Source organism: Olea europaea, chromosome 21 (assembly GCF_002742605.1).
Source record: "Olea europaea var. sylvestris chromosome 21, O_europaea_v1, whole genome shotgun sequence".
Taxonomy (NCBI): domain Eukaryota; kingdom Viridiplantae; phylum Streptophyta; class Magnoliopsida; order Lamiales; family Oleaceae; genus Olea; species Olea europaea.
In genome coordinates, this window is record NC_036257.1 from 10,648,225 (window position 1) to 10,672,478 (window position 24,254).

The window sequence follows — 24,254 nt, forward strand, 5'->3', positions numbered from 1 at the left end:
CCAAGGAGAGTTTGAGATTTAAACGGTCCACTCGTGACCCCATACTTCCTTGAAAGCCTTTTAGTTGCGCATAATTAGCTTTCCAGTTAATTATGACCTAATTAAAATTAAATATAACATATTTATCATTTTAGTCCCCAACTTTCAAAATTTAAAATATAGTATATAAAATAAATAAATTCTAGTATGTGAAAATTTCGGAGACTTTACATAAAATGTACCAACCGGATAATAATCACTTTGGATTGGTTCGGTTTATGGGCTGAATTGATTTGGTTTGAATTGGTCACTTTCCAAATCGAATTGGTTGTTCGGTTATATACCAAATTGTTAACATGCCCGATTTTTCAAATATTTATTTAGATATATATATTTAAGGATAGTAATGTTGATGGCATTCAGCAATCAAAATTCTCAAAACATAAAAGTTAGAAAACCCCAAGATTTTATCACTCAAGAGAACTAAGAAATATGGCCAGCAAATCTTGCTAAGGTCCAAATTTTGTTTAAATTATTGTAATGTTATATGTCAATTAAGTAAATCATCTTAATAAAATCAAATCCATCTGTATGAGATCCAACCTTTGCTGCCGGCATTGGGTTCAAATTTTGACATAATTTTTCTTTTTGCTCACATGGACTGGTTCATCTGAATCGAAACAAGATAAGAAAAGAGATTACAATGCTCTTTTGAGAGTAGTTCTCATTTTTCACAATAATACTGCTGAAGACAAATACTGGCATGCAGCATAATTAGCCTGTGAATGGGACAATAAACCCCTCAATTGTGTGCTTAACTATAAGAATATTTCAATCATCTCCACCTTTTTTGTTTCATTCTTATCTTCAATTTTCTTTAATTAGCACATCTGGTCGTCCCTGACGGAATTTTCCTTGTAACTGGATGTAGTGAGAAAACAAAATCTCTTGTTTGGGTGTTCCGACTGTTCTTGTTCATCTAAAGCTCCCAGAGAAAGCACTCTTTTGATTGTTTCCAAAGCATCTTTTACACAGGAATTCATGTTTTCTTTAGAGTCATAATTCCCATTTGACATGGAGGGTTGTTTATAAGTCTCCAAGTCTTGGTGTCCATTTCCATTTACTGCTGCTTCACTTTCTTGGAATATGATTTCATAATCTTTAAGATGATCCATAATTTGAGTGTTATTGTTTGAATTTTCTTCTTCTTCTCCATGCTCCTCAAGATCACAAGGCAGTGGACTTTCAAAGCTGCTGCTGCTGCCATCACGCTCTCCAGATTCTGTGACATAGGTCTTATGGCGAACATGGCATAAAACCCAGTCATCCAACTGCAATGAATTACTTAGGTATGCTTAGGTATGCATAAAAAGCTCGTTGTTCTGGTGTAGAAGACATAAATTTCTTTCTATTTAACAATTTAAACTTTCAAAAGAGGTGGCAACGGATCGACTAGACAAAAGATCGGACTTCAAGTCTAACGCAACCCTTTATAAAAAAAGGTTGTAATGTTGGGCCTTAAATGAAAAAATTGAAAAACTGAATCAAGCTTACAACAACTTAAAACTTTTAGACCAGATAGTTGTCAAAGAGGAGGCAAACAAATGTCCTCAATTTTAAGTATAGTTACTATAGAATTTTGAAACTTCATTTTAAAGTATAGGACTTACTCTCATTGATCTTTTATTCGAGGTACATTGATGGCTAGTGTTGACAAGTCTGTACTCGTCCATCATCCATTTAGTTTTTGTGCCTTTCGGGGGGCGACCTTTATAAAACACGAGAGCTTTCTTCACACCAACACACTGCGACGCACGGGAAGAAAGGATTGGCTTGTCCTTTCCTGCAGCTTTCCAATAGCCAGACGTAGCTGTTCTGTTGGGACGCACGCCATTTGGATACTTCCTATCACGGGGACTGAAGAAAAACCATTCACTTTCGCCGAAGTAAGCCTTGTCTACAGAAATGTATACATAATTTATTATAATGCCTTGTTAACCAAAAAAATGAAAATGAAATTTGTCCATTCTTATGTAATATTGCGTACCAAGCATACCTTAATATCAATCATTACCAACGAAACATTCTTTGCTTATCAGCATATAATTAAACTTTTAGATGAGATTGTCGTCGGTCCAGTATTGAATCCAAAATCCAAATTTAAAGTCTTGGAAGGATAAATTATTCAAAGGTCATATTGAAAATATAAATACAAATATATTCGTCCCTTGGACCATGTAAAGAAGAAAAAAGGGACAAATAAAAGATGATTCACCAGGAAGTTCCCATGGATTCAGTTTGTAGAGATCAGTTTCAGCTATTAAGGAAGCTAGTTGACTAGTTGAAGAAGAAACCTTGTTCTTCAAATAAAACATAAGCTCCTCATCAGTGGGATGAAACCTGAAACCTGGAGGGAGAGAGAAATCTATGGTTTTATTCATCGTACCTTAATCTGAGGAAGATAATTGGAATCTACATATGTACTCGTAGAGAAGGGAGACTATATATATATATATATATATATATAAAAGAAAATTCTTGGTTTGATCACCAATTTTCATGTAATACTGGTCTTATGTAATTCAGTGATTGTCAGTTTGCAATGCATTGATCCGCCTATAATGCGATTAATTTATGGATTACCCCCCGTTCTCTATTACGTACAAAAAGGAGAAGCTTCGTAAAAAAATTATGAACTTGAAATTTCTAAATAAGGTTAATTGCATCGTTTATTTCAGAGAAAAGATGGTCATTTTTTAGTATGTGAGAGAACAACTAATCAATATCCACACTTTTACCCTTATATATTTTCAGTATGCAGTACCCAATAATTAGAGGTGTCAACAAGCCGACACTCGAGGTTTGGGCTCGGCTCGAGCTTTTTTTGGCCTGAGTCGAGTCGAGCAAAGCAAAAGCTCGACCAAAAAATTGAGACTTGACCTAAACTTTCGGCTTGAGCTGTTACTCCTTTTTTTTTCTCAAACCACACGGGCTGGCTGGGCTCAGGCCCACACCCCCAAGATGGGGCATGCCCCAAGCCTAGGCTCGGTGAAATTGAGCCTCGAGCCACCGGCTCGGACTTTTTTCGGATCTAGCCACAGGCAGTCCGAGCCGACAAGGCAATTTGCCATCCCTACCAATAATACAATAAACACTAGATAAACTTTCCATCTTCATTAATATTATATAGACAGGAGGAACACAAGATCGTGATCTCTTAAAGCTATAGCCGATAAGAATTAAAGATAAACAGTCAATTCATACTGTAAATGTTTTTCATGTTCTCTGCACTCGAAAAGCAGACGAAACTAAAATTTGTTAGGTATTTCCAAGAAAGAAAATTGCATAAGAATTTAGTTGTAAAATGGATACACCGGAATTAGAATATGCTATCCTTGGATTTGCCAACTACATGACTGCATAAAATGAGAGAAATAGCATATTTGACTGTCATGAAGTGTTACATTAAATAAAATTAAGATGAAAAGAAAAGTAAACATCTGATCTTATTTGGTGAGGAAGTTGCAAATGTTGAACTTGGATTGGAGGATTATGTTAGTCAAAAAACTTTTGTTCAATGAAAGGTAATATGTCGGCTGGTCAAATTTTGAACTTGGATTGGAGAATTATAATTTAAGCATTGCCAAACATGCTTATAACTAAGGAGCCAAGATAAATGGACTCAACTTTTTCTGTTGAAAGCTGAGCTATTAGAAAATATCTTTGTTTTTGGACTGACTTGTCTCCCATGGAATTTATACATGATCCAGAGGCTATTGAAAAAGAAACATGAATAATTAACAAGATAAGCATTTTAATATGAGAAACCATCAAAATCCAGCCAGGATTTGATTCCTGAAACCTAGGTAGCTGCGAAATCAGACCAATGAAATTCCATCATTTGTCTTGGATAAGTTACTGTTCATTTGTTTACAGAGTAGAAAAGTAGAGAGAAATATTCAATTCTCTTATAGGATTATCCTTCAAAAATCCAGAAGATGAGAAGAACAAAAAAAATGGATGGATATACCCAGTCCTTTCCGGGCTGCCTCAAAATGACAAGATTGATAGATGACATGCCTAAGGGATTCAGATCGTGTTTAATGTAGTCAACTCCAAACAAATGCTTGACTTTAATACATTAATGCAAGAACTAGAGAAGCAAACTGCATTTATGTATGGCTTTTAATGAGTTTAAGAGGTGGCTGAACTACTATAACCCACTTGCTCCTAATAATCCATGTTTATCTGATGACTTTAAGCTTTGTTAGCTTCGTCAGGAATTTTTTCCTAATAATGGGCGGGCTACCTGTGCTCACATGAATTCCTGGATCCGCCACTGTCTCCAAGATTATCCAAATATTCAACGTTAGTATGTGTTACATTTTGAGCTCTTAGATAGGGCTCGTATCCTTACAGGCTTACACGCACATTGGATTTCTCATACATATATAAATCTTTTATTAGTTATTAATAGGGATAATTAAATACTGTATCTTTAGGTGCTATGATATAACCAAAACTGAAATTCAACTCTTGTGGCTAATCAAGCCATTGTTCAGTAGGGAAAGGGTTAATTTCCCCTCTCCAGACGGCATGTTTTTGTAGCTATTATCAAACAAATCACTCTTAGCATTAATTTTTTAATATAAGTCGCTGTGTAATTTATTGTCGGCGCAGTCAGTTGACATTTCTATTATGCTGATTTCAAACTTTTTTTAATACTGATAGAATTATAATTTCAGTTTCTGCTTATAAACTCTTCATTTTTATAAAACAAAAGAAAAATGTAATGTAATTCATTATCTTAAACTTTTAGATGATGTAATTCATGAATACGCGATATCCTTTTGGTGTCGGGAAATTAAGAAATTCTTTAAGAACTATTTTATGGCATAGGTGACTGAATTTTGAAACTTCTTCAGCAGACTACCAGTTTTTCATCTTGCCTAGATTACTGTAAGAAAATTAATTCAAAGTTTTTAAGCATCTAGTTATATTCAAGAATAGAATCCAGGAAAATTGTGAATGCTAAAATAATAAACTTAATATTAGTATAAACCTGCATCCATAAATGCATACATAATTAGGACTGTGTGTTAATTTTCATATTTTCTTCTATGTTCAAGGGATATTGTCATCAGTAGGCCACACCCATGTGATGACTTCTAGCAATCTATGATAATGACACAAGGCACAGTTTTTCTTCCAGGGCATTGATTGAAACTCAAAACCTCCATAATATTTATAAGTATTCAGATTTTGGCATCCCTTCAAGGCTGTAGCAGTAATGGATTCCTTTCGATCTCAAACTCGAAAGAAAAGGCTGACTCCAAACCAGCTGATGCTTTTGGAAACTAATTTTAACTTCGATAGCAAGCTCGACCCAGGTAGAAAGTCCCAACTCGCATTACAACTAGGCGTGCCACCTAGGCAAGTAGCGACATGGTATCAGAACAGACGTGCACGTGACAAGAATCAGAGTCTCGAGATTGATCACAAAATTTTGCAGTTAAGACTCGAAAATATTTTATCGCACAATGCTAAGTTGCAAGAAGAAGTAGCGAGGCTTAAGGACGAGTTAAATAAGGTTCAAGAAATGTTACAAACCTTCAACTCTTCAATTTCGAGCTCGTCTGATGAAGTTGGAAGCACCAATTTGATTCATAGCTCCAAGAATCATTTGGATATGGAGCCCTATGCTTCTTTTATCCGTGACGCAGGCCAGTTTGGGCCAATAGAAGGGGATGACTTATTTGCTTGATCTTGGCTTACTTGGAAATCTACTTCCATTAAATTTAAAAATATCAGAAACACTTCATTTTCATTAGTGTATATATATGTGAAATGATTGGCTTGTAATGCATCAGAATCGATTGTCTGTTGACAGCCTTTTCCGATGGAATAATATTCCAATGAGAGATGATATGTAAACTACTCTTGATAGAGGTAATACTAAGAAAAAATGCTTTAAGTACAGATTATCTCCCTGTGATTTGCTGTTGCTAAAAACTATTTTTAACAGCAGTTAATTCCTATGAGACAGTTGTGTTTTCTGTAGAAAATCTGTTAAAATAATTTGTACTTGAAGAATAATTCACTACTACTCTGGGACAGTGTTCTAAAGATTATCAAAGACCCAGATTTCCCTAATCTTCCTTGGTAGGTCTTCCAAAAATCGAGTAAACTTATTTCTGATTTACAATATTCTTCCAATGTAACAGGTCAAGTAACAAAGCAAAATTGTATAAATTAATTTGAAACGTTCCACAAATTGACACACTGGTCTCACCTCTTACTTGGGAATAGAGAGGGTGGTAAGTAAAATTTCGTATCATAGAATCATTAGCGATTTTCGCCCTTGAGCTACCTTTTTGACGTGTTTATTAGCCCCCGTTTGATTCCCATTACCTGAAAATGAAAATGAGGGGAATAGTATTTTTTAGAAAAATGAGTGGTTGAAAAAGAAGAAAAAGTTTTGATTTACGTATAATATTATTTTATGGAAGATTGTATGGTTGAAAATAGGAGAGAGAAAAATGAAATGTAATGTAATTTAATTTAATGGGGATCAAATAGGGGCTTAATGTTACTTTACGACATTAAAAGTTAATCTTTCGCTAAATAACATAAATCAAAATGCCAATGTGGTGCAGTCACGAGGGGGATGGTCCAGTCTAGGTTAAATTTTATTGTTTCTTGATTGTTTTATTAAAAAATAAAAATAAAAAATTGAAACTTTCTCGTTCGTTCAATTGTTGGGCATTATTGACGAATTATAGCATATTTGATTGTCAAACATTTGGTATTCAATCAAATCAGCACGTCTTTAAATTGTTAACATCAAGATAGGCTCCACTAGCTAGTACAACTCATTTTACCCTTATAATGATACAACTTCCACTTGGAACAATTTAGGTTTAAAAGTTAATTTTTTAGTACTTTTATTTATTAAAAAAAAAAGGTTGAACTCCAACCTTAAGGGTCCCCCATCGCCCCTACCCTAAAGTATCGTGAGGGAGGTAAATCACAGGTTATGCCTCCAAAGGTATAGGGTGGAAGGCTGCTTGTACACTTGTATTTACCCAAGAGCCATATCCATATTTCAGGATTCGAACCCTTGACGCGACAGCCTCAAACAAAGTTGGATTTCTCCACCCTCCCCTTTTACCACTTGGAGATGTGCCCTGGGGGCTACTTTTATTTATCAATAAATATACACCTTGTTTGAGCTCCATTATTTAGAATAAATATATTATTTTACAGTATTTTAATATCATTTTAATCATACATTTTTCAATAAAATATTATCGCACTTAAATTTAAAATTTTTCTTTATTTTTTAACCACACATTTCACATGAATACACTATTCAAAATTTCATTTATTCCTTCAAAATGGGTCTCAAACAAGGGCATATTTGAGTTTTTTAGATTTTTTTTTATTTTCTACTTCAAAACTTACTTTTTAAAAAAGTAACTCTTTACCTATTTTTATCAGAAATTTACTTTTCTTTTTCTAGTTTAGCTTGTCAAGAGCATGTTTGGCAAAAAGGATTTTTTTTTTTTTCACTATTTCTTTGTGGTCCAACAATATCTGTTGTGAAAATCACTTAAAACTTATCTATACCTTCATGCCCATTTCCCCATCACGTCACTGTGGATATGTAATGACATTTTATAATTTGACTTGAGAACCCCACTAATGACGCCACCTTCAGTTCACAAATGAATATGATTTTTCTTCTAGATTGATTGGCAAATTGAACCATTCAATGAGAGTAACACGTTTCAAAGAAATTTTTTTAAGGGAAATCTTGATTTTCCTAGCCAAAATCGACTAGTGGAATTGAAATGTAATTAAGACGATGTTTGGTAGGGATTAAAATTAAATTTTTGACAAACCGTGATAGAAGTTTCTGAAATATGTGGTTGAAAAGTTATGAAACCTATGAAAAATGTGGTTAATATTGATTATTTGACTTTAACTTAGATTAAAATCATCATAACCAAATATAGGCTAAATTCGGAAGAGTTCACAAAGTAGTCATATTTGAAGGTGCATTAACCGAAAAATGCTTTTTTATAAAAATGTAATTAAATTTAAACTATTTTTGTAAAACCTTAAAAATATGTAACTGTAAAGAAGAACAAGTTCTTGTTTGATTCACATTCTTTGACTACAAAAATGAAAAATATAACCGTTATCCATCACATCAAGCTATCATATTTGACTTTCTATTTTTTGTGTGAATCCCGTAAGGGCTATATTTTTCAATCTCATTCTTACAAAAATGGATACCAAACGAGGCCTAGAAATTAGACGGGTGGAGAAAATAGAGGAGCCTAATGTTTGTGAGTGAAAGAGATGGATGAATAGGAACAGTTGTGTTATTTGCACAGACTCATTTGCACAGGATCTGTACAGATGCACATACATGGGGATGGATTGCACACATGGGGTCCACCCCATATGAGAGCCCTTGTACAGACCCCGTGCAAATGGATCTGTGCAGAGAACTTTATTCTGAATGGGAAATACCATAGAAAATGGGAAGGAAGATGTATTTCTGTAAAGCGTAAAGAGAGAGTGGCATGTGCCAATGTCTCACTAGAAAGGGTGAAGAAGGAAGGACGGAAAGAAATGTCATTTGGCCAAAGACAAGAATATAACAATTTCGTCGGGACCATTTTTATTTTTTATTTTTAAGAAATGACGTCATCAAGACAGTGTTGTTTTGGGTTAAACAATAAATTGATGGTGTCTTACCGGTGATTGAAGCAATGTCGATGATTCTCGATAACATCATTAACTTTAATACCATTAAGTAATTGATGACGAAAGTGTTGTGATTATCTACGACATCACTGTTGGTAATTATGTCTAAATTATGAAATATATTAATATCAATTATAATGCCAAACCATCACATCATTGATGATTATTCACGATTTCTTACCAGAAGTACAATCGATGATCACCAATAGTATTCTTATCAATAATTTCGTCCGAATCACCAGAAAAATATTGATTTGGATCAAAAATACCAACCATCAATGAAATCTTAGTTAGAGATCATTTATTTCATTATTTTTTTTATTATCATTATTATTTTCAAGAAAGTTCCATGGACAATTTTGTCAAAAGTCCGAAACTGCCTGAACCGCGTTCTTCTAAGAAAAATTGTGAACAAAGTGATTTTCATCATGTTCATATAGGGATGACCAAAAAAAAAATTAAAAAAATCATTATATTTGATACGAGTTGGGACGAGATTGGGGTCGTTACCCTTGGGGTGATACGAGGGACATGGTCCTAGTTCTGTTTAAATTTCATTTCAAAATACAATTTTTTTATCACACTAAAAGATAAGAATCATCATCATTTCAAAAGGAAACATTAATTTTTTTACAATTTGAAAAAGAAAAGCAATGATTTTCATCAAATAAAAATATTAAAAAATAAAAGCAAAAAATCAAGAAGAATAAATGGGACGATGAACGGCGTAGGAGAGCTATCACGTCCCATCCCGCCTTAATCGAGTATGAGGATAGGGTAAGGAGACAAAAAATACCTGACGGACAAGGAACTGGAACGCCCACCTCCTTCTTGCCCCAACCCATCCCACCCGGCCCATTGCCATTGCTACATTCATCTACATATGTAAAGCCCTCGAGGCTTGGTGCATACTTAAAGCAATTATTAGGTGACCATTAGTGTGATTAGAGTGCTAACTTAAAAAAAAAAAAAAAAAAAATGATGTTGACTTAATTAAGATGGTGAAAAGAATAATCTCATAAAGTTAATATAGACACTCTTAATTTCCAATAAGTGGTTAGCATAATAGTTGTTCCCACGGAATTTGAGAACTAATTTTCTCAAACTTTCACACTAGGAATGCTCGTGAGCTCGGGTTACTATATATTCTATGCTTTGGTTACCTTTGACCAACTCGTTTTAATATATAATGATCCTTAATGTCGTCGAAGGCATACATTGAACTAAACGCACTCTTAAAATGTTTAATTGCAAGAAAACTAAGACATTCTTGTTATATTCATTTCTAACTAGAATATTTTTTATGATATCAAAATGTGTTTGGATTGATTCTTCCTTTTGTACTTGAATTTACGGAGCACTAGCGACCGTTTCTAGCTATTATATCGCTCAAATGGCAAGTTCTTAAGTATTTCTCGTATGTCTACCGTTTAAAACATTACTTTACGGTCCCAAATCTTTTTTTTTTTTTTTCGCACAAAGTGTGAATTAATAAATTATGTCGCAAATATTTCTTCTATACATGTTGTTCGAACATGCACGTCCAATTTAACGTGCCCGACCTCGACATGCTACATCATTTAGTGTAATTGTTACGTGTACTTTTGCAATTTCATTTTTTAGTCAGCATGAGCTCCTACGCGGATTCAAAAAGTAAGTGACAAGTTTAGGGAAAAAATGATATCAACATTCAATAAAATCATTGCGGTAACAAATAGTTCAAGGAATTTTCCTGGTCAACCGACGGTGTTTTGGACGGTTTTCGTCCTGGTGGACCTCAAGTGCATATGTATGGAAGGTTAGGGACTTTCGTTGACACAGAATAAAAGTTAGAAACCATTACTGTAATTTTGCCAAAATGAAATTACCAGACTTCTTCCATCCACTTTTTGAGGAAATGCTTACACATTTCTCCACAATATACAAGAAAGTGTTTTTTAAGTTGACGTAAATAAGTCATTAGATCAACTGATTAAAATTAATTAATTCTGGCATACTGCTAATAAGTGACGACAATTTTGATGTAAGAAGATAAGCATGAGCCATGAGGTCATATCCAACCAATCCAACAAGGCCACGCAAATTAATGGTCCCGACTAATTTTAATTAATTATTCACAAAAATAAGCCAAAAAGTTGGATAATCTGCACCTTCTTATTCAACCAATTTTCTGGGTTGAATTTGTTCAGAAACCAGAGAAAGATAATTGATAAAGAGGAAAATTTACAGCATACTTGGATCCAAAATTTTCTTGGTTGTTCAGATTATCAGAGCCAAAGGGCACCAGCTTCTCTCAGACGAGGCACCAATTCACCGGAAATATGAGCGCCCATGATTTCTTCAAGACCTCCAAGCAATTTTCCGCCGACGACCACCGCCGGAAAATTGGCTCCGGTAGCGGAGCTTCCTTCTTCCGCCGTGATGATCTTTGACAATTCATTCATAACAGCAGCTTCGTTCTGCTCATCCACGTCGAATAGGGTAGGGTTGACGCCATGGCCGTGAAGCAAAAGCTTGACCACATGGCACATGCAGCAACCTCTTCGGGCAAACACCACCACCGCATTTTCCGTCACCAGTTTTTTCACAATCGCCTCGTCATCGTCACCTGTTCTTATGTTCCCCGGCGGAGGATTGGTGGCGCCGCCGCCTGTGGTGGTTGAAAGCCAGTCTCTGTATTGGAGTGCCTTCTGCATGGTGAGTATTGGGGTAAAAGCAGGTGACTTTTGGGAAAGTGGTGGGGTTTATATTGAGTAATTTGTTGTGAGATGCCGCGCCTCTAACGTCAACGGTGTGACGTAATTCTTAACGTCACCGTTTTCTGTGAGGACGTGTCATTAATTGGGCGTTATGACCAAATCTCGACCGTTAGATGAATTGAATAATTATTCCATTAATAATGGGATTTATTTTAATTATTTAATGATGGGATTAATTATTCCACCTAATTCACTGTTTAATCACAAATTTGCAAAATATTTTTTGATCAATCGTCAAACACGAGAAATCCAGCTTAGATGCCACCTAATTCACTGTTTAATCACAAATTCGCAATATATTTTTTGGTCAACCGTCAAATGTAAAACATAGAAAAATTTATTTACGCAGTCTATTCATAAATTAAATAAACATGTTATTTTTAATTTTTTTCACAAAAATTTATTGAATTTCCTCAATTTTTTTTAACATACATTTTTAGATGTCAATAACCCAAAAAAAAAAAGTAAAAATTGAAATAATCTAATAAGTGAAACAGTAATGTTTAAAATTTATTAAATTCAATCATTATAAAGTAAAAATTGTGGGTAAGTTTGACTTGTCAAATTTGGACGATGAAACTCATTCTCTATTTTAAGATAGAGAATCAATTGGATCTTAATATTCAGGATCAATTTTTATTTTATTTTTTATAAAATTAAAGAATATATTACATTTGAAGAGTTTCTAGAATATACTCTAAATAATTTAATTTTAGCTTTTAAAAGGCTCTCATTCTGTTGTGACTGTATTTAACCAAAGGGTTATGTTACGGGTATAATGCGGTGTCCAACGCGGATACACGGCACCTCGACATTGGCCGAGGAGCCTGTCACATCCGGGCCCATGGGCGCCTCAGCCAATGCCGAGGTGCCGTGTGTTCGCGTTGGACACGACATTGTACCACAAACATTATTCTTAATCAAATTACAATTTCAACGTTTCACTAATTAAATTATTCATACTATATTGAATATTCTAACTATTAACAATTAAAATAAATATATATTAATTAAAAAACAAGTGAAAATAATAAATAATTTTCAAAAATGTAAAAATACCCCTTAACTTTAGAGATGATTTCTGAGCCTCTTAATATCCTGTTTGGTCCTATTAAAATTATAATTCATTTTTCTCTTTCTTCTTATCAATCACACAATTTTCAATAAAATAATATTACGTATAAATTAAAATATTTTCTTTTTTTTAATCACATATTTTTAAAAAAAATACTATTTCAAAAACAGATGCTTTAATTGAACGAGTCAATGCTTTTAATTAAGGACCGGCAGCAAGCGGTGCGGTTGGTTTCTCTGTTGAAAAAGCTATTCATTAATAATAGAAATTTGAGGGCCCGAGGCCAATGTGAGCGTATGAAGGAAAACCCGTGAAAAAGTTTGATTTTTAACGGGTTGCGACTTTTGGACTCGACCGGTCCACTGACACATTATAGGAGAATTTAGTCTAAAGGTTCCATACTAATCTCTCTTTCCCATCTTACAGTTTGTCCATTTTTGACTTTAAATTAAAAATCTATGTGAAAACCTAAAATAATTTTTATATGCCCTATAAAGACAAAGACCAAGACTCCATAATCGATTCTTGAATTAATTAACAAAAAATAATATTAAGAAGAAAAATATTACATTGTTTAAAATAAGAAACTTGAACACAAAGGCTCACGACTCCGTGATTGAAAAGGTACGTTTATAAATTAAAACAACAAAAGAATAAGCATTTTTTATTAGGGTTTCTATTCTTCCTTCTACTTCTTGTAGAATAATTTCGTATGGAAGGTATTTTAGATTAATTTTCTCTAAAAGTTCTTCTAATCAGATAATACAACTTCTGATTTTCAAAAGCCCTCTCAAATGAACCCTAAGTATTGTTAGCTATGAATTTATAGTTAACCACACCACTGATTAATCATTCAATTCACAAAAAACGTAAAATAACTCAATCGTTCATTTTTCTTAACGCGATCTATGCGAGTTAAATTCAAATGTGTAGTACAAAAAATGACAATATTTACAAGGGATAATTGCAGAAGAAGCCCCAAATATTTGAAACATTAGCAGACTTTTCCCAAACCTTTGATTTGTGGCACCCGTCACCCCTAATCTTTCCAAACGTTGCACCTAAGGCTCTTTTGGACGGTGTTCATTCCAAATTTTGTCAGTTGACTAGAAAAATAATTTTAACTACATTTTAACAATTTTTAAAGGGGCAAAATGGTAACTTTATATTAAAATAAAATAAAATAAAAGTAAAGTTCATCTTTTCTCCTGAACCCACCCCCAAATCCCCCCATGAGAACCAGAAAAATCTAAACTTTCTAGATGAGGATCCTTCCGGCGAATGTTAAAGTGGCTGCTTCCTTTGAGTAATTCTATTCCTCTTCCAACACGTCCTTCATTACCTCCTAAATTGAGTTCCAGTCCCATTGGAACCAAAAAAATTCTTCGTTCAATCTGGTTTGGAAGGAATATTCACACCTAGACGAAGGTGGAGAAGGAAAATTGAGATAATTGAACTTGTAGAAATCTATTCTTTCCACACGAATCAGATTTTGCGAAAAATGCTGATCGGGAAACACTCTCCACACAAATCTCAAATTCTTGAAATTCAAAAAAATCAAAACTTTTCAATACTCCACCCCAGAGCCCCCAACCCATCCTTGAAACTTAGAAAAACACGTAGATCAACAAAATACACCCTTAACTCATTTGCATCCACTACTCTCACAAACAATTCATCCTCGTACACCACGCTCTCTCTCTTTCTGGATTTCTTGGAATCTGCATTCGTTGTGGTATTATACAATGGCGGACCAAGAGAACTGCAAGAGGGTCACTCGCTTGGCGACTAAGAAGAGAGCAGCGACTGAGGCAGTGACAATGGCTTCTCAAAAACAGCAAAACAAGAAGATGCTGTCAGAATAAAATTTGTTGTTGGGGGATTTGGGGGTGGGTTAGGGGAGAGGACGAATTTTATTTTTCCTTTTTATTTTATTTTATATAAAGTTACAATTTTGCCCCTTTAAACATTGTTTTACACCTAGACGAAGGTGGAGAAGAAAAATTGAGATAATTGAACTTGTAGAAATCTATTCTTTCCACACGAATAAGATTTTGCGAAAAATGCAGATCGGGAAACAGTCTCCACACAAATCTCAGATTCTTGAAATTCAAAAAAATCAAAACTTTTCAATACTCCCCCCAAAGCCCCCAACCCATCCTTGAAACTTAGAAAAATGCAGATCAACAAAATACACCCTTAACTCTTTTGCATCCACTACTCTCACAAACAATTCATCCTTGCACACTACGCTCTCTCTCTCTCTTTCTGGATTTCTTGGAATCTGCATTCGTTGTCATATTATACAATGGCGAACAAAGAGAACTGCAAAAGAGTCACTCGCTTGGCGACTAAGAAGAGAGCAACGGCTGAGGCAGTGGCAATGACTTCTCAGAAACAACAAAACAAGAAGATGCTGTCGGAATGAAATTTGTTGTTGGGGGATTTGGGGGTGGGTTAGGGGAGAGGACGAATTTTGTTTTTCCTTGTTTTTTTATTTATTTTGATTTTAATATAAAGTTACCATTTTGCCCCTTTAAAAATTGTTAAAATGTGGTCAAAATTATTTTTTTGGTCAACTGACGAAATTTTGAATGAAGGCCGTCCAAAAGGGCCTCAGGTGCAACGTTTGGAAAGATTAGGGGTGATGGGTGCCACAAATCAAATGTTTGGGAAAAGTCTGATAATATTTCAAAAGTTTGGGGCCTTCGCTACAATTATCCCTATTTACAAATAATGTCATAGTACTCGACACTTGTGTACATTAATAATGTGAAAAGGCAAAAGTTCCCTGGATACAAGGTCATAAAGGAAAAAAAACAAATATTCTGCAAAAGCATCCTCAAACAACTTTTCTAAACTAAAAATGTGGTGAGATGAAATAAATTCAAATGTACATGCCGTGTCTTCAATACTCACTAATACGTTCTACTCAATTCAAAACCTTCGAAAGATCCCGGCTTCTGATGCTGCTCAGGTTGCCTTCTTGCAACGCTATTTTCGTTTGATACAACACCGCTGTCACTAGCATAATCGATTTCTATAGAGAACGAAGGATCAAGAGTACCGCATGATGGAGAGGATTCAACTGACGTATCAAGCAAACCATCTAAAGAACGACGTGCCAAATCCTTGTGACGCTTATCAGCCAAGTTTTTCTTTGCTTTGACTCGCCACCTTTTTAGGCCTCCCATCACTTCTTCTGTGAAAGCAGAATTTCTCATTGATGACCCCATCTGTAAGTTGATTTCATTAGGATTACTTATGACATGAAGAATGGAACCAGTTCAATCTTTTCCTTGTGGAGGAATAATGGTGTTTACCTGATTGATTAATGCATAGAGAGGCAGAGTCACATAGCCACAGAGAAAGTTTACCACTACTCCTACTATGAGTTTTATGACGATATCCTCAGTTTTCCGATGGAAGCATGATCTCAGACCGAATTTGTACTGTTAAAGAAACACAACTGGTCATTCTTTATGTGCTTTTGTTTTAGGAAAACTAGAAAATAAGAATATTATTTTACTGTGCTTACCCAAGACCACACGAAGAATGCCAACTGAAATGAGTTCTGCAATGCCGAACAAGGTATTCAAGAATCAGTGCTACGGAGACAAACAAATCTTGCACAGAAGAAATGCCAAATATTTGTCTACAGAGTTGTTGAAGAGATCGAAAAACAATGATATTTGAACTCAAAATATTCTCAAGTTAAAAATTTCTATTTACAGTTGATACAAGATAATGGTTGGTAGTTTAGAAGTTATGCATTGATGGAAGCAGTAGTAAATTAATGGTTTGTTAGCTAAGTTGGATCGTAGAGTACTGGACATTACTATAACAAGAAAGAAAAAACTAAATTTTGTCTATTCTAGTGTCCAGTAATATACAATACAATGTGATGAACATGCACAGTTAAACTTTGAGCATACTAGGAACGAGGAACATAATTATATTAAGAGTATTAATCTAAGTACCTGAAATAAGATTAAGTGCATGAGATGGAGAAGTAATTCTGGTCTATCAAACCAGAAGAGGTGGTCGCCAGGCTGAACAAGCAGAGTTCCTTGAACAACATGAGATTTATCGCTGCTGTCTAAGCACATTTTGGTAATGATGCCTTGCAGCTTTGTCCCAACAACCAGTAACATCTGAAATGTGAATAATTGGTTTATTTAGTTATTTATCTTGATTTTCTTGAAATAAAACAAAGTAATCTTCATTTATAGCATTTTGTTACCAATAGCGGAATGAATGGGAGCCAAAAATAGTTGCGAAATACTGCATCAAGAAAGGCATGGAAATCCAATCAGGGATATTAGCAAAATGTTCAGGATTCGTATATTTGTGTCAAGAGTTTGGTACATTACCAAATGCATTGAAGAATATGAAGAGTACAGAGAAGATCCAGATCCAAAGCCTGCAAATTATAGACATTTATATCAGAATTCAAAAACTGCCACTACATGAAAGAATTAACGACTAGAGATGCCCGACCTGGTGGTCGGAATTACCTCATGCCCACGACGATACCAAAATCTTTTTCCAGTGCTCTCTTTAGATACTTTTGGAAATTAAAATCACTTTCTTCAGCAAAATGTGCCTGAAACAGAATGTGAATGAAACGTGAAGTAAAATTTCAAGCTGAATTGTGAAAAGTTTTCATGCATATAATAGGCATATAGAGGTATCCTACCACGATGAATCCATGTCGAAGAGTGAAATAATCTACTTTGTAAACAGATCCATAGAATTGACGAAGAAAGCAAGCCTGGTAGAATATGGCAAACATCAGGTTTTATTTCGAACAGTAGCATGAAAATGAGATATCAGAAGCTAAGAGGCTCTTCGGTGAAGAACTAACCGGCCAACGGAGGAGCCGATGTTCACTCCAAAATTTAAGATGTCGTCTTCCGAATGATGTTTGATGAATGAGCTGAAACCTCCGGTTATCTAGACAGCATAACTTATGAATCATTCTCTAGCCATTGAACTCATTGTTCACGATAATCACAGGCATTGGGAAGGAAAAGATAAAACAGTGCAGGACATGAATGGTTCTGGCATTTACAAGACCAGAGTCCAGCAACATGATCAATAAATTTGCATGTCACAAAACTGGTTTTTCTGGTTTTCAGTTTACCATGTATCGATGTTCTTGCTTTTCATTATGTTGTTTTTGTTATCTTGTGTACTTGGAACTTGAAAATTATTTCAGTTAGTAACTCGTCAGATAGGTATGAAAATCTATCAAGCCCTTTTATTCATGGAGATTGACCTTTCACTAACCATTCGAAAATTCATATTCCAAAGTCCTAGTTTCTGCTTCCCAATGTTCCCATCTTCTCATCTGAAAATTCAAAAACAGCAGTCTTAATCAAAGATTCAAAACTTGTTCCAGAAACTACCCTTTTTTTATGAGTTACAGATACTGGCAATTCACAAGAGAAATCCAACATCAATGGCCTACCATCCAAGGTAAAAAGAAAAACTTACAGAATTCTTCTAGATGAAGAATATGAAAAAGAGCAAAACTAAGTTGAATATAATTACCTTAGCTATCCCAAGACTGAATGTGAGAAAACTGGACAAAACATGGAAGAAAGCTAGAAAAAATATCAACAATTGGAGTTGCTGGATGCCCACTCTCGAAATCAAAGATAACTTATCCTGTTCCAAAATTTCAAAAATCAATAAGATGAAACTAAAATCTGGAATTTACAAGTTAATTAATTGCATCAAATTCATTAACCCCAATTTACGTTCCAAGAACTATTCCAAGCTACATATAAAGTACCTGTTCTTCACATTTGGATTCCTCCTCTTCCTCGCTTGTCAAGCTGTGGCACGGAAGAAAAGAATGAGCAACACCCTTGGGAATACATATATTTGCAATTGGCTTTTCACATACGGTCAGCAACAAGGAGATGAAGCCCAAAAGCAACAAGTCTACATGATTGGCAAATTCAAGGACAATAAGCAACATCAATATTTTAAAATTATTCTGAAAATTAACCAATTATATATTCATCCCAAGCTTAAAAATTTAACCTGATTTGATTTTGTTAAGAGCGTGAATGAGATATGTCCTCCTCTTCCTGCTCAAGTACTGCACAAAATGATAAAGCATGAGTATTTTGAAATTTGAAGAGTATGCATACAATGTTTAGTCGTTTTTTCCCAGAACCATACATTCTTGCACTAAAATAATTTTACACGTAAGTCCAAATATTTTTCCTATGTCTTATCCACATGTTCACCAAAAAATCAATATTACAAAATCTATTAATTATACCTTTGCTAAGAGATGAAGACCGTGTTCTATAAGTATAGAAACTGCTATCAGACAGAAACAAACCGTCGCCACCGCCCATGTTGGCGTCGTTTCAAGAGTTGCAGAATCACCACCGCTTTCCCCAGCCATTCTCGACACCAGTTGTTTTCAAATATTTCTCGTCTTTTTTTTGGTGTTGGAGAAATGGGTTTCTGTTGCAGAAATTAGGACAATAAAAAAGCATGTGACGAAAGGTATATAAAAAGCCGGTATCCAGAATCACAGTTTGGTCAATACATGCAGAGCAATGCAAGCCGTCAGATTCCGTAGGCGCCATTTGCGACTCATACGAGTCATCACCTGAAACAGTACCCAGAGTAGACGAAAGCGGTGACGTGGTCTCGGTGGTTTCACATTTACAATTGCTATGACCAATTACTTGCTGACACGTAAGTCTAGGAAAGAAAATCCCGTGAGAAACACGGGGAATGGAATGGAATGGACTTGTTCCCATTTAAAATTTTTAAACTTCTATTTTAAAATCTTTTCCTAATATTTAAATATACAATTTTTTTAAAGCACAATAAACTCAGTTAATTAGAAAGATAAAATTCAACCTGCATAGATTCCAAGTAATACACCGACCTTCAGACAGTCATGCATAATGCTAGTACAAGTTCTAACTAGCCAGTTAATTTAGGACTAATTTACACTTAGGCAAGATGAATACTACAATGATTCAATAGGGAAAATTTCCAGTCTTCGGATAGATAGTGGATCGATTACAGACATCAGAATTCCAGGAATAAGTAACTTGCTAAAGCTCTATATCGAGAAGCAGCTCTCTTACTGCATGCATGTCACTTCCTTTGGTACAACTGTTACCGATTATTTTGGTTGCTAACGGAGGTTTTGGATAGAGCTGTTCTTCATTACGGGCCAAGAAAGTATTTTCATGACTATACGAACAAGCAGATTCAGTTGGACGACTACCCATTCTTGTAGCCACATATCCCTCCTTCAACGGAAAACCAAAGAGCCTGCAGCTACTTTTGCACATTGATACAAAATTGTTGTTGCCTTTAAAGGATGGGGGAGTCGAAAGGGGAGACGGCAGAAAACCCATTTGGTTGTGCTCTTCTGAACCACCCGTAGATATGCAACCTTGTAGATCTTCCCTTGTATCACCACTTTCAGAAGATGAGCAGGATGTTAACTTCCTTGCGAATTGTTCAGAAATATAAAATTTGTCACGATCTCTAGTCTCGAGATTCTTCTGATTACCAGAATGTAATGCCTGAAATCTAGGTGGTGGAGAGCTTGCTTGCTGACATAACAACACAGAGGAAGGGGATGATGCCTGTATAAGTGCTGCTGAAGGGTGCATATGAGTGTGGGTCAAGTTGGACCAACTATTTCCATGAGTTGGCAACTGAAAACCATTCAAAACATTACTGACGCCATTTTCGTGCACCTTGTTAGCTGTTGGACCTCTTGAAATTGCTTCTTGACCTTGCAAGACCTTATGGAATTGAAAAAAATCCCCCCTGAAGGAGTTTTCTGAGTCTGCCTGCAGGTGCCTACTGCTGTTTCCCACTGCAGAAATCCTAGAACCATTGTTACCCGGAAAGCACCTCATTGCTGATGGATGCTGACTTCGGGAATCAACTTCGGCATACGGGGTACGAAACCCCAAAATTTCTTGACCTTGCAAGACCTTCTGGAACCTTAGAGGCTCCCCAAAGTCTGAAACTTCATTCCCATCTACAAGAAGTGTAGGCTAGTAAGTACTCTTAGAGGAGCCACCAAGCAACCAGCAGGAATGAGTATAAATACAATAAGACAAAATAAGAACACGAAAAGACCTTTGAGAACTGGAAAATCTGGCTTTGTTACAGGAAATCCGACCCTGATTCTCTTGGCACCCGGTACTACGAAGCCGCCAGGTGCAGACACTGAACCAGATGGCTCTATCTCCCAAGGGGAAACTCTATGAAGGCGATTGACCTGCAAATCATCATACCTAACCTGCAGAAGTGAAAACAGACCATTAATGTCACCAAAAAAATGGCTACTGACACGATAATAACTAGCTGCACAACAGCCAGTGATGCTGACAGATGCTGGGCACCAAAGCACCAGCCATATAAAAAGCTTCGGTCATTAATGAAATAAAAAATATGATGAAGGATAATCTATCATTAGTAGATGACTGTGAAAGCACAAAGCACACCATAAAAGACTAGAGAGTCAGAACCAATGCTCAGTGAATTGGATATCGTAAATAATTTAACACATGATCTCAACACATATAAGCTTTAGGAGATAATAGGTCGCTGCAGGTTGCATTAGCAACTCTTGTAAGCGAGAGTTGGACGTCCGAAAAGAAAGTGTTAAGACTCCATAAGTAGTTATGGGTATACAAAGGGTTGCCTCAGTAGACATCTCAGATATGAAACTTTGAAGGACATCACAGTAAATACCATACGAAGCTTCAGCAAATAATTCTGGAGACCATTACTAATAACTGGTACTACACCAAGTATAATTGTTTCAATTTCCAATTAAATCTCTCATATTCTTAGATGTATAATGAGCATTATAAATACTAAAAAAAAAAAAAAAAACATTAAATTAGTAGTAGCTTAATCTTTGTCTTACTAGTGGCGGTGGGCACCTATGATGCTATGGCAATAGTTTGAAAATATATTAGTAATCAACTGCATGACAAAAATTTTGATTTTATTTATAATGAAGGCAAACCTGAAGAACAAAGTACCAGGTTCAACTTAATATAATGGATAATTACACTAGAAAGAGTGAAGGCTAGAGCTGAATAATGCAATTTATACTAGGATAATCACTGTGCTATTAAAATATAAAGCAGGAATAAGCCAAATACATACCAATAAGCACCTCCATTTTGAACCAGGCCATCTAACAGGATCGACCTCACTAACCCCAACAATAAGTCCACTGCACTTACCCAAATAATATCAATTTTCCTGACAATGCAGGGAAATGAAATTCAGAAATTCTAGAAACCAACCTTCTCTCAGAAGCATCTTCGGTTTCAACACGCATCTTGAACCTCATTCCAGCAGAAAAATATCGTCCAGCACTCTTTGTAAATTTATGACAAGGTACAATAATCTCGGATGAACCAGCCCTGCAAAACATATTATCTAATGAAACTTAGAAACCACAGCACAATAGCTGGAATAGAAATTACTAACAAAAGTACTAGACATTGTAGAGAAATCTCAATATCACACACTCCAAAGTGAAAAAGCAGTTATGCCAATAGATTACTATCACAAATGTTATTATGTTAAAACAGGCTGAATTTTTAGAAATAAATATCCAGGTGAACCACATGAATCTCAAGCATATCTCTAGTATATCTAGCATCTTACATAAAATATATAGCGAACAGAAAATTTGATCAACAAAGCACAAGGATAAGATATAATTCATCAAAAACATCACATTACAAGATTTCATCAGCCATTTTGGCGAACAAGCATGCATCATAGTCAGTATCGTGAAGTGGTCCCTTTGCAATATATGTTTGCATTACCACAAAAGAAAGGACAGTAAAAATACAAATCTTCAGCTGATGTATCAGAATGATGCCATACCAGGTAGGATACAGTTAGGTGTAACTCATTTGAATCTCTTAAAAAATAAAAAATAAAAAAATCATCTCAATACTTTCCAGGCAGTAACCATCTTTTTTAACAAAAGACAAATTTGTTAATAATTAGGTTGACTCAATACCTTGGACTATAACAAATGTTAAAAATAGTTCGTGTAGATATGGCATTAAGTACACTAGCAATGCCGCTAGCACTAAACTGTTGGGCAAGGAAAGCTGGAATTGAAGCACCACTTTTAATTTGGGAGGCTCTTCGGATCCCTAGCCTGAGTTCTCCATCCCCACCCCTGCAATGGATGCCCATATTATATATATAAGAAAATATATATAACTAAACATTTATCACTTTTAAAATATTTATTATTTCATATCCTACCTTATAAAGAGCACAGCATCTCCGGACACGAGCTTCTTTTTATTGATGAATGCACTCCAACCAGTAGTAAGCAAATGCCTTCGAGGTTGGCCTGCCCCAAAAGTTTTTAATAAATAACAAATTCACAAAATTAGGAAATCAGTCAGTACAATGAGCTTTTACACAAAATCCCATACATTCAAACATAGCATTGGCAAATAGATTCCAAAGTTCATACCTCTGTAGATATGCCGAAATTTCCACTCAATCCCATGTAGATCCTTAGCAACAAGCTCCTGAGACGGCCTCTGTTGTTTATAGTCCTAAAAACAAAGTATGACCTGCCCCAAAAGTTTTTAATAAATAACAAATTCACAAAATTAGGAAATCAGTCAGTACAATGAGCTTTTACACAAAATCCCATACATTCAAACATAGCATTGGCAAATAGATTCCAAAGTTCATACCTCTGTAGATATGCCGAAATTTCCACTCAATCCCATGTAGATCCTTAGCAACAAGCTCCTGAGACGGCCTCTGTTGTTTATAGTCCTAAAAACAAAGTATGATAAAACCATCACCATAGCGAAACAAGATAAAGAAATGACTCTAATCTTATTAATATACAACATCAACAATTGGTAATATCATATTAAAACTGGAAGTCAAATGTGATTTAAGTTACCAAAGGAGGGAAGCAATCCTCGGCAGCTCGACGAGGAACAGAGAAACCACCATGAGTGCTGGTATCAGAAGCAGTGAGAGTTTTACAGAACATGTGTGGTATAATAGACGTCCTAGCACCTTCCGTGTCTTCATCTTCAGTCTCTGCTTCAACTTCCCTATCCCTCCATTTTTTCTCAATCTGCCCAAAATCATACAACTTTCTAAGAAAGGTCATACGTCATTCTTTCTAGTAATGGTTCACGTAGAAAGTAGAGGCCATACAGAAACTAAAATGATGCATTCCTAGGAAAGTAACATTTCAGATAGCCAGAATAACACAGAAATTCTTTATGCTCATTAAAAGTATAAAAGTTGCTCAGGTTACCATATTTCACATAAAAATATTACATTGAAGCATAAATTCCCAGAATCCAGATCTTCCTTCTAGATATAGAGAGGAAAAGTAGCTTCTTTTAGATACCAAATGGAGAGTAAAGTGCCTCTCTAGATAAGAATATTATACTCATCTATAATTTTTCCATAACATATAATGGTAGAGGAAAACCATTTATTTAGATCGTCTGAGGAAGTATCCAAAAGCTGTTAAATTTTGCATTTGACAATAAACACGAGAAATTTAAGCTGAATTATTGCAGTTACGCACCAACTATATGATCTTACAACACACGCAAACACATTTCCGAGTA

At 35.3% G+C, this 24,254-nt stretch overlaps 5 protein-coding genes across 7 annotated transcripts in view; 1 reads left to right on the plus strand and 4 right to left on the minus strand.

The window, feature by feature from the left end:
• Nucleotides 1-848: 848 nt before the first annotated feature.
• On the minus strand, nucleotides 849-2,420 carry LOC111370104 (NAC transcription factor 29-like). Its single transcript, XM_022991806.1, has 3 exons — nucleotides 2,255-2,420; nucleotides 1,676-1,936; nucleotides 849-1,333 (listed from the first exon to the last, which is right to left on the minus strand). Exons 1-3 carry the CDS (start codon nucleotides 2,418-2,420, stop codon nucleotides 861-863), a joined length of 900 nt encoding a protein of 299 aa, XP_022847574.1. The 3' UTR covers nucleotides 849-860.
• Nucleotides 2,421-5,269: 2,849 nt separating this feature from the next.
• Nucleotides 5,270-5,743, plus strand: LOC111370105 (homeobox-leucine zipper protein ATHB-52-like). The gene has a single exon (XM_022991807.1). The coding sequence runs from the start codon at nucleotides 5,270-5,272 to the stop codon at nucleotides 5,741-5,743; it is 474 nt and encodes a 157-aa protein (XP_022847575.1).
• Nucleotides 5,744-10,807: 5,064 nt separating this feature from the next.
• Nucleotides 10,808-11,600, minus strand: LOC111370595 (glutaredoxin-C9-like). The gene has a single exon (XM_022992386.1). It carries the CDS (start codon nucleotides 11,451-11,453, stop codon nucleotides 11,025-11,027), a length of 429 nt encoding a protein of 142 aa, XP_022848154.1. The 5' UTR covers nucleotides 11,454-11,600; the 3' UTR covers nucleotides 10,808-11,024.
• Nucleotides 11,601-15,417: 3,817 nt separating this feature from the next.
• On the minus strand, nucleotides 15,418-19,380 carry LOC111370597 (MLO-like protein 2). The gene is made up of 14 exons (XM_022992390.1): nucleotides 18,890-19,380; nucleotides 18,646-18,703; nucleotides 18,392-18,543; nucleotides 18,148-18,264; nucleotides 17,884-17,944; nucleotides 17,459-17,547; nucleotides 17,291-17,365; nucleotides 17,109-17,197; nucleotides 16,965-17,014; nucleotides 16,835-16,875; nucleotides 16,572-16,745; nucleotides 16,130-16,165; nucleotides 15,915-16,043; nucleotides 15,418-15,827 (listed from the first exon to the last, which is right to left on the minus strand). The coding sequence occupies exons 1-14, from the start codon at nucleotides 19,016-19,018 to the stop codon at nucleotides 15,510-15,512; spliced, it is 1,518 nt and encodes a 505-aa protein (XP_022848158.1). The 5' UTR covers nucleotides 19,019-19,380; the 3' UTR covers nucleotides 15,418-15,509.
• A 74-nt stretch (nucleotides 19,381-19,454) lies between these two features.
• Nucleotides 19,455-24,254, minus strand: part of LOC111370596 (auxin response factor 3-like) — a 10,672-nt gene continuing 5,872 nt past the window's right edge. For 2 of the 3 annotated variants that reach the window (XM_022992387.1, XM_022992388.1), the window contains 4 exons: nucleotides 21,918-22,037; nucleotides 21,775-21,844; nucleotides 20,734-20,896; nucleotides 19,455-20,632 (listed from right to left, as the gene is read on the minus strand). In XM_022992387.1, coding sequence (XP_022848155.1) covers nucleotides 19,686-20,632; nucleotides 20,734-20,896; nucleotides 21,775-21,844; nucleotides 21,918-22,037 — 1,300 coding nt within the window. In that variant the 3' untranslated portion in view covers nucleotides 19,455-19,685. Of the gene's footprint in view, nucleotides 20,633-20,733; nucleotides 20,897-21,774; nucleotides 21,845-21,917; nucleotides 22,038-22,648; nucleotides 22,814-22,902; nucleotides 22,994-23,348; nucleotides 23,434-23,566; nucleotides 23,798-24,254 lie in introns of those variants that run through there. The other variant, XM_022992389.1, reaches the window with a different exon arrangement.

Excerpts from the sequence above, each read along its gene's own strand:
- LOC111370104 (XM_022991806.1), bottom strand. The coding sequence starts at position 2,420 with ATGAATAAAACCATAGATTTCTCTCTCCCTCCAGGTTTCAGGTTTCAT. Across the intron at positions 1,937-2,254 it reads GAATCCATGGGAACTTCCTG|ACAAGGCTTACTTCGGCGAA; the intron begins GTGAATCATCTT and ends ACATTTCTGTAG. Across the intron at positions 1,334-1,675 it reads TGTCAACACTAGCCATCAAT|CATACCTAAGTAATTCATTG; the intron begins GTACCTCGAATA and ends TGCATACCTAAG.
- LOC111370105 (XM_022991807.1), top strand. The coding sequence starts at position 5,270 with ATGGATTCCTTTCGATCTCAAACTCGAAAGAAAAGGCTGACTCCAAAC.
- LOC111370595 (XM_022992386.1), bottom strand. The coding sequence starts at position 11,453 with ATGCAGAAGGCACTCCAATACAGAGACTGGCTTTCAACCACCACAGGC.
- LOC111370597 (XM_022992390.1), bottom strand. The coding sequence starts at position 19,018 with ATGGCTGGGGAAAGCGGTGGTGATTCTGCAACTCTTGAAACGACGCCA. Across the intron at positions 18,544-18,645 it reads TCTTAACAAAATCAAATCAG|ACTTGTTGCTTTTGGGCTTC; the intron begins GTTAAATTTTTA and ends CCAATCATGTAG. Across the intron at positions 17,548-17,883 it reads GGAATATGAATTTTCGAATG|ATAACCGGAGGTTTCAGCTC; the intron begins GTTAGTGAAAGG and ends TATGCTGTCTAG.